The 12,598-nt window shown below is 36.3% G+C and overlaps 1 protein-coding gene across 15 annotated transcripts in view; it reads right to left on the bottom strand.

Moving 5' to 3' along the window:
• WDR47 (WD repeat domain 47) overlaps window positions 1–12,598 on the bottom strand; it is a 69,776-nt gene that overhangs the window by 41,329 nt on the left and 15,849 nt on the right. For 10 of the 15 annotated variants that reach the window (XM_042953232.1, XM_042953227.1, XM_042953234.1 and 7 more), the window contains 3 exons: window positions 9,339–9,505; window positions 7,050–7,133; window positions 2,345–2,450 (listed from right to left, as the gene is read on the bottom strand). In XM_042953232.1, coding sequence (XP_042809166.1) covers window positions 2,345–2,450; window positions 7,050–7,133; window positions 9,339–9,496 — 348 coding nt within the window. In that variant the 5' untranslated portion in view covers window positions 9,497–9,505. Of the gene's footprint in view, window positions 1–2,344; window positions 2,453–7,049; window positions 7,134–9,338; window positions 9,506–12,598 lie in introns of those variants that run through there. The other 5 variants (XM_042953226.1, XM_042953224.1, XM_042953225.1 and 2 more) reach the window with 2 other exon arrangements.

Below are 12,598 nucleotides of genomic sequence, written 5' to 3' on the forward strand. Positions count from 1 at the left end.
TTAATCAAATACATTTAATCAAACGTTTTATAAAATATTTTATAAAATGTTTTAAAAAATATTTAATCAAATATTTTATAAGCTTTCATAAACTTTAATTGCAAAAGGATAAACTCTAGTGTCACAGAGTACTCATATAATTTTCAGGCTATGTAACAACTCTAAAGTCAGGAGCTAAAATGTTTTTTCACTATTAAAATAAAAATATGAAATAATTTGGTTACTTAGCAAATTAAACTCTTACTATAAGAATAGCGTTCGGGGCACCTGGGTGGCTCAGTCAGTTAAGCGTCCGACTTCAACTCAGGTAATGATCTCGCAGTTTGTGGGTTCGACCCTGTGTCCCATAGGCCTGGAGCCTGCTTCAGATGCTGTGTCTCCCTTTCTCTCTCTCTGCCCTTCCCCCACTTGTGCTCCCTCTCTCTCTCTCAAAAATAAGTAAACATTAAAAAAAAGATATTAAAAAAAATAGTGTTCTAGGGATGCCTGGGTGCCGGGTGGCTCAGTCAGTTAAACACATACTCTTGGTTTCAGCTCAGGTCATGATCTCACAGTTCGTGGGATGGAGCCCTGAGTCAGGCTCCGTGCTGTCAGCGGATTCTCTCTCTCTGCCCCTCTTCCACTAGTACTCTTTCTCTCTCAAAATAAATAAGTAAACATTTTTTTTAAAATGTTGTTCTAGTTCAGGCTTTGGACTATCATTCTCAAATATATAATTTTTTAAGGTCAAGAATAATTGAGCACTCTAGAAATGAAAACTGAAGCATGCCAATATTCAATGGTTTATGTAGCTTGCTATCACTCCAGCTTACCCAAAAAGCAAAAAAGTCATTCTTAAACTTGCTGTAGGAGAAATTTGTGTGGGGAAAGAAAGCAAATTGGGGGCGGGGGGGGGGGGGAACTCTACAGTTCATTTACTACAAAAATAGTATGTGAGGTGCCTGGGTGACTCAGTCAGTTAAATGTTTGACTCTTGATTTTAGCTTAGGTCATGATCTCATGGTCATGAGATTGAGTCCCATGTTGGGCTCCATGACAGGTGTGGAGCCTGCTTAATATTCTCTCTCCGCCCCCATCCTTTGTCCCTCCCTGACTCATGCTCTCTCTCTCTCTCTCAAAGACAAAACAAAACAAAACAAAAAACCTAGTATGAAGACAGAACAAAGAAAGCTTAGCTGAGAGAAAAATTACAGTAATTTGTATTCTGAATATTATCTTAAATCATAAGATTTTAATGATGTAAGGAATCTCAGAGTTTATGGAATTCACCTTTCTTTAGCTTACATATGGGAAAAGTTAGGGAGCAGATTTAACTAAAGTAATTCAGTTGGTTAATGACAAAGACAAAGTAAAAATTAAGTCTTTTGACTTACAGTGTTCTTTTCAAATTTAAACGTCACTGTGGGGGCAACTGGGTGACTCAGTGGGTTAAGCATCCGACTTCAGCTCAGGTCATGACCTAACAGCTGGAGTTTGAGCCCTGCATCAGGCTCTGTGCTGACAGCTCAGAGCGTAGAGCCTGTTTCAGATTTCTGTGTGTGTGTCTCTCTCCCCCCGCCCCCACTCATGTTCTGTCACTCTCTCTCAAAAATAAATAAACATTAATAAATTTCAAAAATTAATAAATAAAATAACCATTACTGTCTGGCAAACATTTCTCTTACTATATATGAAAGTTCTCATTGTAATATCTTTTGAGTTTATTTCAATGAACACTTACTTACTGGCACTTAATAAGTTTCCTTGGTTTGGGATATAACAATACTATAATTAAAACTTTAAAAATAACTCTTTAATCAAAAAAACCCTTAGTATCTTTAAATTTGAATTGTCATAAAGACACACATATTTTATCAAAAACCACCTCTGTTGTACTGATCATTGGGGTATTGTATGTAAGCGATGAATCACTGGATTCTATACCTGAAACTAATATTACACTGTAAGCTAACTAACTGGAATTTAAATAAAAACTTGGAAGGAAAAAAAAAAACACCTCTGGATCAATGTAAATACTGAAAAAACAAAACGAGGAAGTAAACATAATCCACTTCTGGGATAAAAAAAGAAGCAATGATGTAGAATCTTCAAGTCAAACATCTACTGTAATCTAAATCACCTTAAACAGGAAAAGCACACACTCTCCAACCAGCCAGCCATTCATTTATCGTCTGTGTCTAAATCTTGGAACAAGTTCAGAAGCATTATAGATTGAAAGTACTCCAGCTACAAAAGAGTAGATCTTATTCCATCCCAGCTCATAAAAACTTTGAAAACTCATGATACTAATCTTTTGTTTTAGTGAATAAAATACTTATGACTGAAACAAGACTATAGCGCAAACCTTCAGGAATAAAAATCTTACATGCTGGGGCTCATCTTCTGCTGACATTGCATTGTTAACACACAAGGCTTCTAAAAACTTCTGCTTCAGGATAATATAACGAAACCTGTGAAAAATAAAATACAAAACATTAAAATGATTAAAAAGCCAAGTTACGACAAAGTCAAAGATTGGAAATGAAACCCAGGTTCTTAGAGCAAAACAGACCAAGTTTGTCTTAAAGGGCTAATTATTCCTCTAAAAAAAGATTTTTAAGAAAAATTAATTTTCCAATGTCTCATAAATCAAATGCCCTTATAAGTTACTATAACCACCTTTGCTTTCAAAAAATTATTTTTTTATGTTTATTTTTGAGAGAGAGCAAGTGTGCGCGCACACGCGCGCGCGCACACACACACACACACACACACACACACACACACGCATGTACACAGGCAAGCCGGGGAGGGGCAGAGAGAGAGGAAGACAGAGGATCCAAAGTGGGGTCTGTGCTGACAGCAGAGAACTCAAGGTGGGGCTTGAACTAACAAATCATGACCTGAGCCGAAGTTGGATGCATAACGAACTGAGCCACCCAGGTGGCCCTGCTTTCAAAAAATTCTTAAAATCTGGGGCACTTGGAGCATCTGACTCTTGATTTCGGCCTAGGTCATGATCTCGCAGTTCATGAGTCTGAGTTCTATGTCAGGCTCCACACTGACAGTGCAGAGACTGCTTGGGATTCTCTCTCTCCCTCTGCCCCTCCCCTGCTTTCTCTCTCTCAAAAATAAACAAACTTTTAAAAAATTCTTAAATTACTATTTTTTTTTAAATTTTGTTTTAACATTTGTTCATTTTTTTGAGAGATGGAGACAGAGCATGAGTGGGGGAGAGGCAGAGAGAGAGGCAGACAGAATCTGGAGCAGGCTCCAGGCTCTGAGCTGTCAGCACAGAGTCCAATGTGGGACTCGAACCCACAGACTGCAAGATGACCTAAGCTGAAGCTTAACCAACTGAGTCACCCAGGCGCCCCAAAATTCTTAAAATTCTTAAAAGCTTATCACATTGAAGCCACAATTAAAATAATTTCAGTAAGTAAATACAATTTAGTACTCGAAGGATTTCTATTTCCAACACTAATTCTAACCAAAAGCCAAGTTTTATGAAAGATGAAAATTATAATCTAATATGAAATCAAAATCCTTTACATTTAAAATGTTTTGTTTTATTATGTTTTGTTTTATTATTTTGCATTTCATTCAAAATATGTCCTTTTTTCTTTTCGAACATGAGAAAAGTCTAATAAAAATCAGGCTGAAAGAGGAAGAAATGAACATTTCTGAAGTCATAAAATAATCATAAACTTTAAAGCTTTTTAACAGAGATTTTTCAGGGAGAGGTCTACTTGACTTGTCTAAGAATAAAAAATTCTGGATGCTTTAAGCACCTTAAAGAAAAATTATTTTTAAGGACTGAAAGAAAATGAAACTTCAGTCATTCCTTCAACCATTGTTACAGTAGCAAATGTATGTCCAATAAAGCAAAATCATCTAATAAGTTGTATGAAATATGTATACTGTTTCAGCAAAGTCTCAAAGGAATGTGAAAACAATTCTGTCAGAAGGGGTGGAAAGTATAAGGCAAGTTTTATAAGAGCTGACTCTCAGAAGATGATCAGGTGTGTGCTGTATAAAGGTAGGAGATGGTGAAAGGAATACTATTCCAATAAATGAAGAATGTGCAAAAACAAACAGGTATCAAATAGCACCAGTGGTATGAACAGATGATCAAAAAACAATATAAGGTTGTACTTCCATTAATGGTAGAGTCACTTGTTATCTGGCTAACCTTTCTACAGATAACAATGATAAATCCTAGATAAAATTTTAAAAGTAACTATTTGAAAGCAATGAAGAACAACAAAAAGCTGGTACAACTAGAGGGAAGTCAATCTTTGGCGACGGGGGGGGGGGGGGGGGGGGGGGGGGGGGGGTATGGGGGGGGCGGGGATAAAAAACCTTTGGAGTGAGATTCAAGGGTATAAGGTCTTCCAGCTGGGGGCACTCTCCAGTCAACACAATGTGAGCTAAAACTCAAGTAGAAAGCTACAGTTTCACTTTCTTAAAAAGTCAGCAAAAAGTTTGGTACTGCAAGAGTAGCTGAAAAGCAGGAGGACATCCAAACACAAAGGAAGCCATAATGAAAAATACACCAAAATCTACTGTACAAACTCAGATAAAATCTTTGGCTGTCCCTGAAACTGTGAAGATGCCAGGGAGACTACAAGGAGCCCAGGGAAAGCAACAGATGAAAGGCTAATTAACTGACAAAGATCTCAGCTGGCATCCACTAAGTGGGAGTGTAACCAAGTTAACTACCTCATGAATAAAAGTCAACACTTTTCAAAGGCAGATAACAGAATCCAGAGCCTCAGCAATGAATCCACAATGTGCAGAATACACTAAAAAAATTTTTTTAATGTTTATTTATTATTTTTAAGAGAGAGACAGAGTGCGAGTGGGAACAGGGCAGAGAAAGAGGGAGACACGGCATCCAAAGCAGGCTCTAGGCTCCGAGCTGTCAGCACAAAGCCCAATGCAAGGCTCGAATTCATGAACTGTGAGATCATGACTGAAGCCGAAGTCAGACACTCAACCTACTGAACCACCCAGGTGCCCCATATTTTAAAAGTGACTAGATATGTTTAAAAAAATAAAAGTTAGGGCACCTGGGTGTCTCACTCAGTTGAGTGTCCAACTTCAGCTCAGGTCGTGATCTCAAAGTCTGTGAGTTCAAGCCCCGCGTCGGGCTCTGTGCTGACAGCTCAGAGCCTGGAGCCTGCTTCAGATTCTGTGTCTCCCTCACAATCCACACACAAAAATAGTTTTAAAAAAATGAATAGCACCTCAGTCCTGTGGGACAATATCAGTTATCTAATACTGCATAGAGTCCCAGAAGGAGAAAAGGGCTAAAAAAAATATTTGAAGAAGTAATGGCCAAAAACTTCCCAAATTTGATGAAAAATATAAACTTACAGATCCAAAAAGTACAGCAAACCCGAAGCAGGAAAAATACAAAGAAACCACACTTAAGCACATCATAATCAAACTGCTAAAAGCAAATGATAAAATCTTGTTGCCAGAGGCAGGAGTTGGAAGGGTAGGCAGATTGGGTAAAGTGGGTCCCAAGATATAAACTTCCAGTTATAAAGTAAGTCATGGAAATGTAATGCACAGCATGGTGTACATTATATAGTTAATAATACTGTTTTGCACATGTGAAAATTGCTAAGAGAGACCTTAAAAATTGTCATCACAAGGGGCGCCTGGGTGGCTCAGTCGGTCATGCGTCCGACTTCAGCTCGGGTCATGATCTCGTGGTCCGTGAGTTCGAGCCCCGCGTCGGGCTTTGTGCTGACAGCTCCGAGCCTGGAGCCTGTTTCAGATCCTCTGTCTCCCTCTTTCTCTGACCCTCCCCGTTCATGCTCTGTCTCTCTCTGTCTCAAAAATAAATAAATGTTTAAAAAAAATTAAAAAAACAAAAACTGTCATCACAAAAAAGTGTTTATAACTATGTATGGGGATGAATGTTAACTAGACCTACTGTGATCACAATTTTACAATATATACAAATATCCAATCCCTGTATTGTACATCTGAAACTAATATAATGTTATTTATATGTTAAATATACCTCAACAGGGGCACCTGGGTGGTTCAGTCGGTTAAGTGTCCGAATTTGGCTCAGATCATGATCTCGCAGTCTGTGAATTCAAGCCCCACATCCGGCTCTGAGCTGACAGCTCAGAGCCTGGAGCCTGCTTCAGATTCTGTGTCTCCCTCTCTCTCTCTCTGCCCCTCCCCCACTCATGCTCTGTCTCTCTCTCTCAAAAATAAATGAACATTGAAAAAAATACATATACAGGGGCACCTGGGTGGCTCTGTTGGTTAAGCGCCAACTTCAGCTCAGGGTATGATCTCACAGTTCATGAGTTTGAGCCCCGCCTGCTTTGGATCCTGTGTCTCCTCTCTCTGCCCCTCCCCCCACTCACGCACTGTCTCTCTCTCTCTCAAAAATAATAATAAAAAAAAGAACATAAAAAAAATACACACACACACACACACATATACACCTCAATAAAAAAAAAAAAGATCTTGAAGGCAACTAAAAAAGAAAACAAAAACAAAAACAACAACAACAACAACAACCATACAAGAGAATCCAGACACAAACACAGCTAAGTGTTCATCAGAAAATAATGGAGGCGAGGAGACAATAGAATAACATCTTTAAAATCTTCATATTATTGGGGCATATGGGTGGCTCACTTGCTTGAGCTCTGTTGGGACTCTTGTATCAGCTCAGGTTGTGATCTCTCAATTATGATATGGGAGCCTACTTGGGAGTCTCCTCTCCCTCTCTCACTCTGCCCCTCCCCAGCTCATGCTCTCTTTCTCAAAATAAATAAATTATGAAGAAACAACTGTCTCAGATATGGCCCTTGTGACTTTTTATATACACTGTCAAAAAGGTAGGTTTATAAATCAGATTTTCAACCAACTGAAGTACATACAACTTGTCCTCTAGAAGTGCTCCAACTCAATGGTATTGAGTATACTATTTTCTAGGAAAGCTAACAGTCTTGTTTTTAAATTTTTGTTTATTATTTTGTTTTGCTAAGCCTATACCAGTGATAAGACAATAAAAAATTTTCATGAAATCTTACCTTTTTTTGTCAAATTTTTCCATACATTCTAGAGGCTGTATAAACTGAAGAACTTCATCCCATTGACCATCAAGGATTAGCTGCCTATATAAAGAAAAACACATGCATGTTATCAAATTTGGGTTATACTAATTAAAAGCAGAATAAATAAGAATGAATAAAAGCAGAATAAATGATAAGAATAAATGATAAGCAGAATAAATGAAGCATTAAAACTTCAGTCTGAAGTCTGTAATGAGGTTAACATCCTCAACCACTATACTAAAATAAATTTTTCACACCTTATTTGTAACAACATATCCTATATGAGAAGAATTTGTGAATCTGCATCCACTTCTCATTCTAATATATATGTGGGGTTTTTTTCACCTATATAAAAACACTGGGCTAAGTCTAAACGTTCCTTTATTTTCCTACTCATCTTACAGTTTTAAAGCTCTTCTGTATTATTTAGGGGCCAATGTATGGCTATATTTCAGACTCACCAAATCAGAGGTTCTTAATTGGGGGTGATTTTGTCCCCAAGACATCTGGCAATGTTTGGAGACATTTTGGTTGTCACAATTTGGGGGTGCTACTGACATCAACTGAGTATAGGTCACAGATGTTGCTAAACATCCTACAATGCACAGGAAAACCCCCACAGCCCCAAAGAACAAAGAATTATCTGGCCCAAAATGTTACTTTTGCTGAGGTTGAGAAATCCTGCTCTCAACTGTGATTTCTACATCTTTCAGGCATATAACACTAAAATGTATACTCTGAGAATAAAAACAGCAAGGAATAAGATCAGGTTTCATTCCACTTTAGTGGTCTATGGGAATTTCCAAAAGTTATAAGGCATTCTTACTGCTGTTCTTCTTTTATAATAGCAATTTCCCTACTTCTGGATTTTTAGAACAATATAATTTAAAAAGGGATGGGCAGGAGGATCTAAATAAGATTGCCAACTTTTAAGCCTGCTAATAAGGAATATTAGTAAGAAGCAATCATAATATATCATAATCATTTTACAAAGAGGCATTTTAATATTTAAAAAGAAAGGGCAGAATTTCAAAGGTTAGTCCTTTAAGATGAATACATTTAGTTTAATGAAAAACTTAACTATTCTACAATTCTTTGCATTTTACCTCAGACCAGTAAAACTTCATCAGAAACCCAGCTGGTTCTTGGAGGGGGGATATTTGAGAGCCACTGCTAAATTCCAGGAGTAGCAATGCTTGAAAGACAGGGCCGGAACGGCCTCAGTGTTGGTTCCTGAGAATATTGACTAAGCTCCCCAGGGCTAAATGACATTCATAACACCAAATACAAGGAAGTTCAAGGAGTTTAAATAAACTCTTAATACATTGAAGTTTTTTTTTTTTTTTAAGTTCCTTTTTCGTGACTTAGGAATGCTTCATTTTTTAAAGCTTTCCAAGTCACAAAATGCCACATGTCCAAGAATCTGTACTCCTCATCAAGGATATTCAGTATCACATAAGCAGAGAGTGCATTTCTGTCTGGAAATCTGGGTTTTTCTTTTTCCATCTAATTCAAGTTAGGATATATTTAGCTTCCCATTTGGCAAATATGTTAATTCTCTTTTGCTCTGCAATTCCAAGAATCTTGTTCTAAGGAAATAATTCAAGATACAGAAAAAGTCCTATGTATAAAAGATGTTCAACAGAGCATTTATTTAAGATAAACTGGAAATAATTTGTTTAAAATTGGGGAACCATTAGGAAATCAATTAAATCAAAAAATTTTAAGTATAAATTTGTAATAACACAGAGAATCCTTATAATGTTAATGGATAAAGGATACTAAGTTATCCTTCTAATAGAATGTAACAGAATTGCTTTTTTTTTTTTTTTTAACATGCACAGAAAATCATCAGCATGTAGTATGTCTGGGTGATAGGTATTTTTCTCTTTTCCTTTTCTATATTTTCTATAACGAATATATCTATATTCATTTCTATGGCCAAAAAGATGGTATTTCAGAATTTTTTTTTATCCTTCTGGAGTCTCTTATTTTTTAAATCAAGAATTTTTCATGATGATGCCACAACCACAATGGAGTTGTGACTCTAGTTTTTTTAATGGACTTCTTGATCTTACTATTGAAAAGATTCTATAGAAAACATGACTTTGTAAATGTTCTATTATAAAAACAAACATTATTTTTACAAATTATATGGCCTTTTCACGATTATAAATATCCCACCTGAAATACACATATTATTTCATTAATACTTAACACTTCTTTGAAGGAGCTACAAACCTTATAAAACTAATGAAATCATACCTCAGAAAAAGCATATCGTCTGAAAATAAGCCGTTTATGACTCCACTTTCTTTCTCGAGGGCTAACATACTAATGTGAAGTTTCTTTGAATTCAAGAAGTCTAAAATTAGTTTAATAATTTCAACCTCTTTTACATTCACTGTTTCTTCAGCCGTCATGTTGATAGCCTAAATATTAAACAGAACAAGAACAAAAATTAGTCCTATTATTTTATTTCTAAGTGTTATTAACTGTCTGGAAACTCTACATAATACGTTTCTTGGAAATATTTAGTATAGGTATTTTGAAATTAACTTAATATTTATCAAAACCAGTCATTCTTTAAGGTGGAATAAAGGTTATGGCTATAATTTTTTTAAGTCCTTATCTTTGAGAGATACACACTGTAATAATACAAATTAAATGATATAAAGTCTGTGACTTGTTTCAAAATAATATAAGAGGGGACTGGAAGAGGTAAAGATGAAACAAGAATAATGACTATTGAAGTGGGGTAATGGGTAAATGGAGGGAGATTCATTTATATTTGCTATGGTCTAAACATTTGTGTCCTCCCAAAATTAATCTGTTGAAATCCTAATCTTCATATTGACAGAATTAGGAGGTGGAGCCTTTGAGAGGTGATTAGATCTTGAAGGCTCTGTCCTTCACGGGATTAGTGTCCTTCAAGAGGCCCCAGAAAGACAGCTCAACCCTTCCACCTTGTAAGAATACATTGAGAAGTCAGTAGTCTGCAACCAGAAAGAGAGTCCTCATCAGAACCTGATCATGTGAACATTCGGATCTTAGATTTCCAGCTTCCAAAGCTGTGAGCAATAAATTTCTGCTATTTATAAGCCACCCTGTCTATGGTATTCTGTTACAGCAACCCAAATGGACTGAGACAATATTATTCTATGTATTCTTACACATTTTTAAAATCTGTCATAAAAAAGAACATTTTAAAAGTCATTAATAACCATGTTTAGCCATGTCCTAAATACCTTGCCGTAGGCATACACTCATTCAATAAGCAGCTTTTTCTCTGTGATAGGCACTGTTCTACTTAGGAGACACTGGCCTTGTCCTTAAGAAGCTTATAGTCTATAGCAACACAAACTATTATATCTTGTACTTTGGAGTCAAACAAAACAAGGCTGATTAAAAAGTACAACTTTAACTCATATCAACCTAAACATGAACAAAGATATTTCAATTCTCTACAATCTCTTCTAACTTTTACCTAAAAGTTTGCAGTGATACAATTGAGCACATAGGTTATGAATTCATAAAGATTTAGAACTAGGAGGAATTCTGAAGATCATTTCACGGATGAGATCACACAAGTTAAATGGCCTAAGCTGTTGGAATTTTCAAATGTTAAGGCTAACAGCAGTACAAAAGACTACCATGCTAAAGGGACTAGCTGCAAAGACACATCATCACGCATCATCAATGAAGCAGACTATTGTAAGCACATCTTTCTCACAGGACCGACTAACTTTAACCAAGTTCACAGAAACAAACACACATATGTATGCAAATGTGTTAATTTTTTTCCAATTTGTTTATTATCTTGTCAATTTCTTTCTTTATAATGAGAAGTGTAAATGTCCAGCAGACTATAATGCTCATATCAGATGAATAGATTTTCTCTTTTAGGTAGAGAAGGTGGCAGGGTAAACAAGGGACAGAACATGGGAAGATATCATATGACTCAAATATTTAATGACATCAAATTAAGCTAATCTCCTACATCAGGCTAATCTCCTACATCCATCACCACAATAAGGACATGCTTGCCTCAAGAAACAAACAGATCACCAATCTCTCTCTCAAAAGGGCAGCTGACCAGTCTGCATGCTTTGGGTTTCTCTTTGCTCTCTTTTGAGCTGACCATCCTCCCGTTCACAGACTTTGTCCAAAAAAGGATACAGTAAAATTAGTGATATTTCTGCTAAATTTTAATTACATTTCAGAGGTGCCTGAGATTACTCCTAGAGCACAAGGGTTAGTGGTTTTAGCATTCCCCAAATCTTCATATAATTTTTACTAGCAAAAGAATGGCTTTTACTAATTTAATTATCAGAAAAAAAATTGCCCCCTCCATCTTTTAAGTTTTTAGTGGGTACTTCACTTATATCACTATGTATCAACCATACAACTTGGTGCAGAATTGAGATGCAATTTTCTATTGTTGTTGAATATACCCAATGATATCGAACATTTTATAGGCCTCAATTTATTTTACATTCAGCCTCAATATGGGAGAACTCTAGAGTTACTATGAATTTCACGTTATGGGGTGCCTGGGTAGCTCAGTCAGTTAAGCACCTGACTCTTGATTTTGGCTCAGGTCGTGATCTCTCAGTTGGTGAGACTGAGCCCCACATCGGGCTCTGCGCTGACAGTGCAGAACCTGGTTGGGATTTTCTCTCTCCCTCTCTCTCTGCTCCTCCCCAACTTGTGCTCACGCGCACTCTCTCTCAAAATCAATAAATGAACATTAAAGAAATAAAATAAATCATAACTACAAGTTCAATGCCACCATCATTTCTGATTAATAAAGTCTAAGAGAAGAAATAAATTCTTACAAATACATATTTTTATACTGACTTTACATTTAAACTTTGAATAAATACAAAAAATGTATACTAATTAATGTAGAATTGTTCAGGGTTTTTAAAAGACAAGCTTTAATTCTATACTGTGAAATTCCTAGCAGAAAAGTATACTATTTTAACCACTCAACCCAGAATTTTAATTCTTATAAGATTCACTGTTGCTAGATAGCATATATAACATAGGCACATGCTTAATGACTATATCTTCGTTATTCTTTTCTAACCACTCTGTGTTACTGAAACGTTTGTAGAGGCTCCCCAAATCCCAGCTATATAATTTATAAATTAAATACATTATTATAAATATAACTTTTAAAGATAACACATAAAAACATAATTCACATTCTTTTTAAAACTTTTTTTTTCAATGTTTATTTATTTTTGAGAGAGAGAGAGATAGCAGGGGAGGGGCAGAGAGAGAGGGAGACAGAATCCCAGGCAGGCTCCATGCTGTCAGCACAGAGCCCGACGTGGGGCTTGAACCCACGAACCATGAGATCATGACCTGAGCCGAAACCAAGAGTTGGACGCTTAACCAACTGAGCCACCCAGGCGCCCCCATAATTCACATTCTTAATCTCCTTAAGCTATTAATCACTACCAAGCAGAATTTTTCTCTAATTCAGAAGAGTAGAATTCAATAATAAATGTTTCATC

Source organism: Panthera leo, chromosome C1, assembly GCF_018350215.1.
Source record: "Panthera leo isolate Ple1 chromosome C1, P.leo_Ple1_pat1.1, whole genome shotgun sequence".
NCBI classification, from domain to species: domain Eukaryota; kingdom Metazoa; phylum Chordata; class Mammalia; order Carnivora; family Felidae; genus Panthera; species Panthera leo.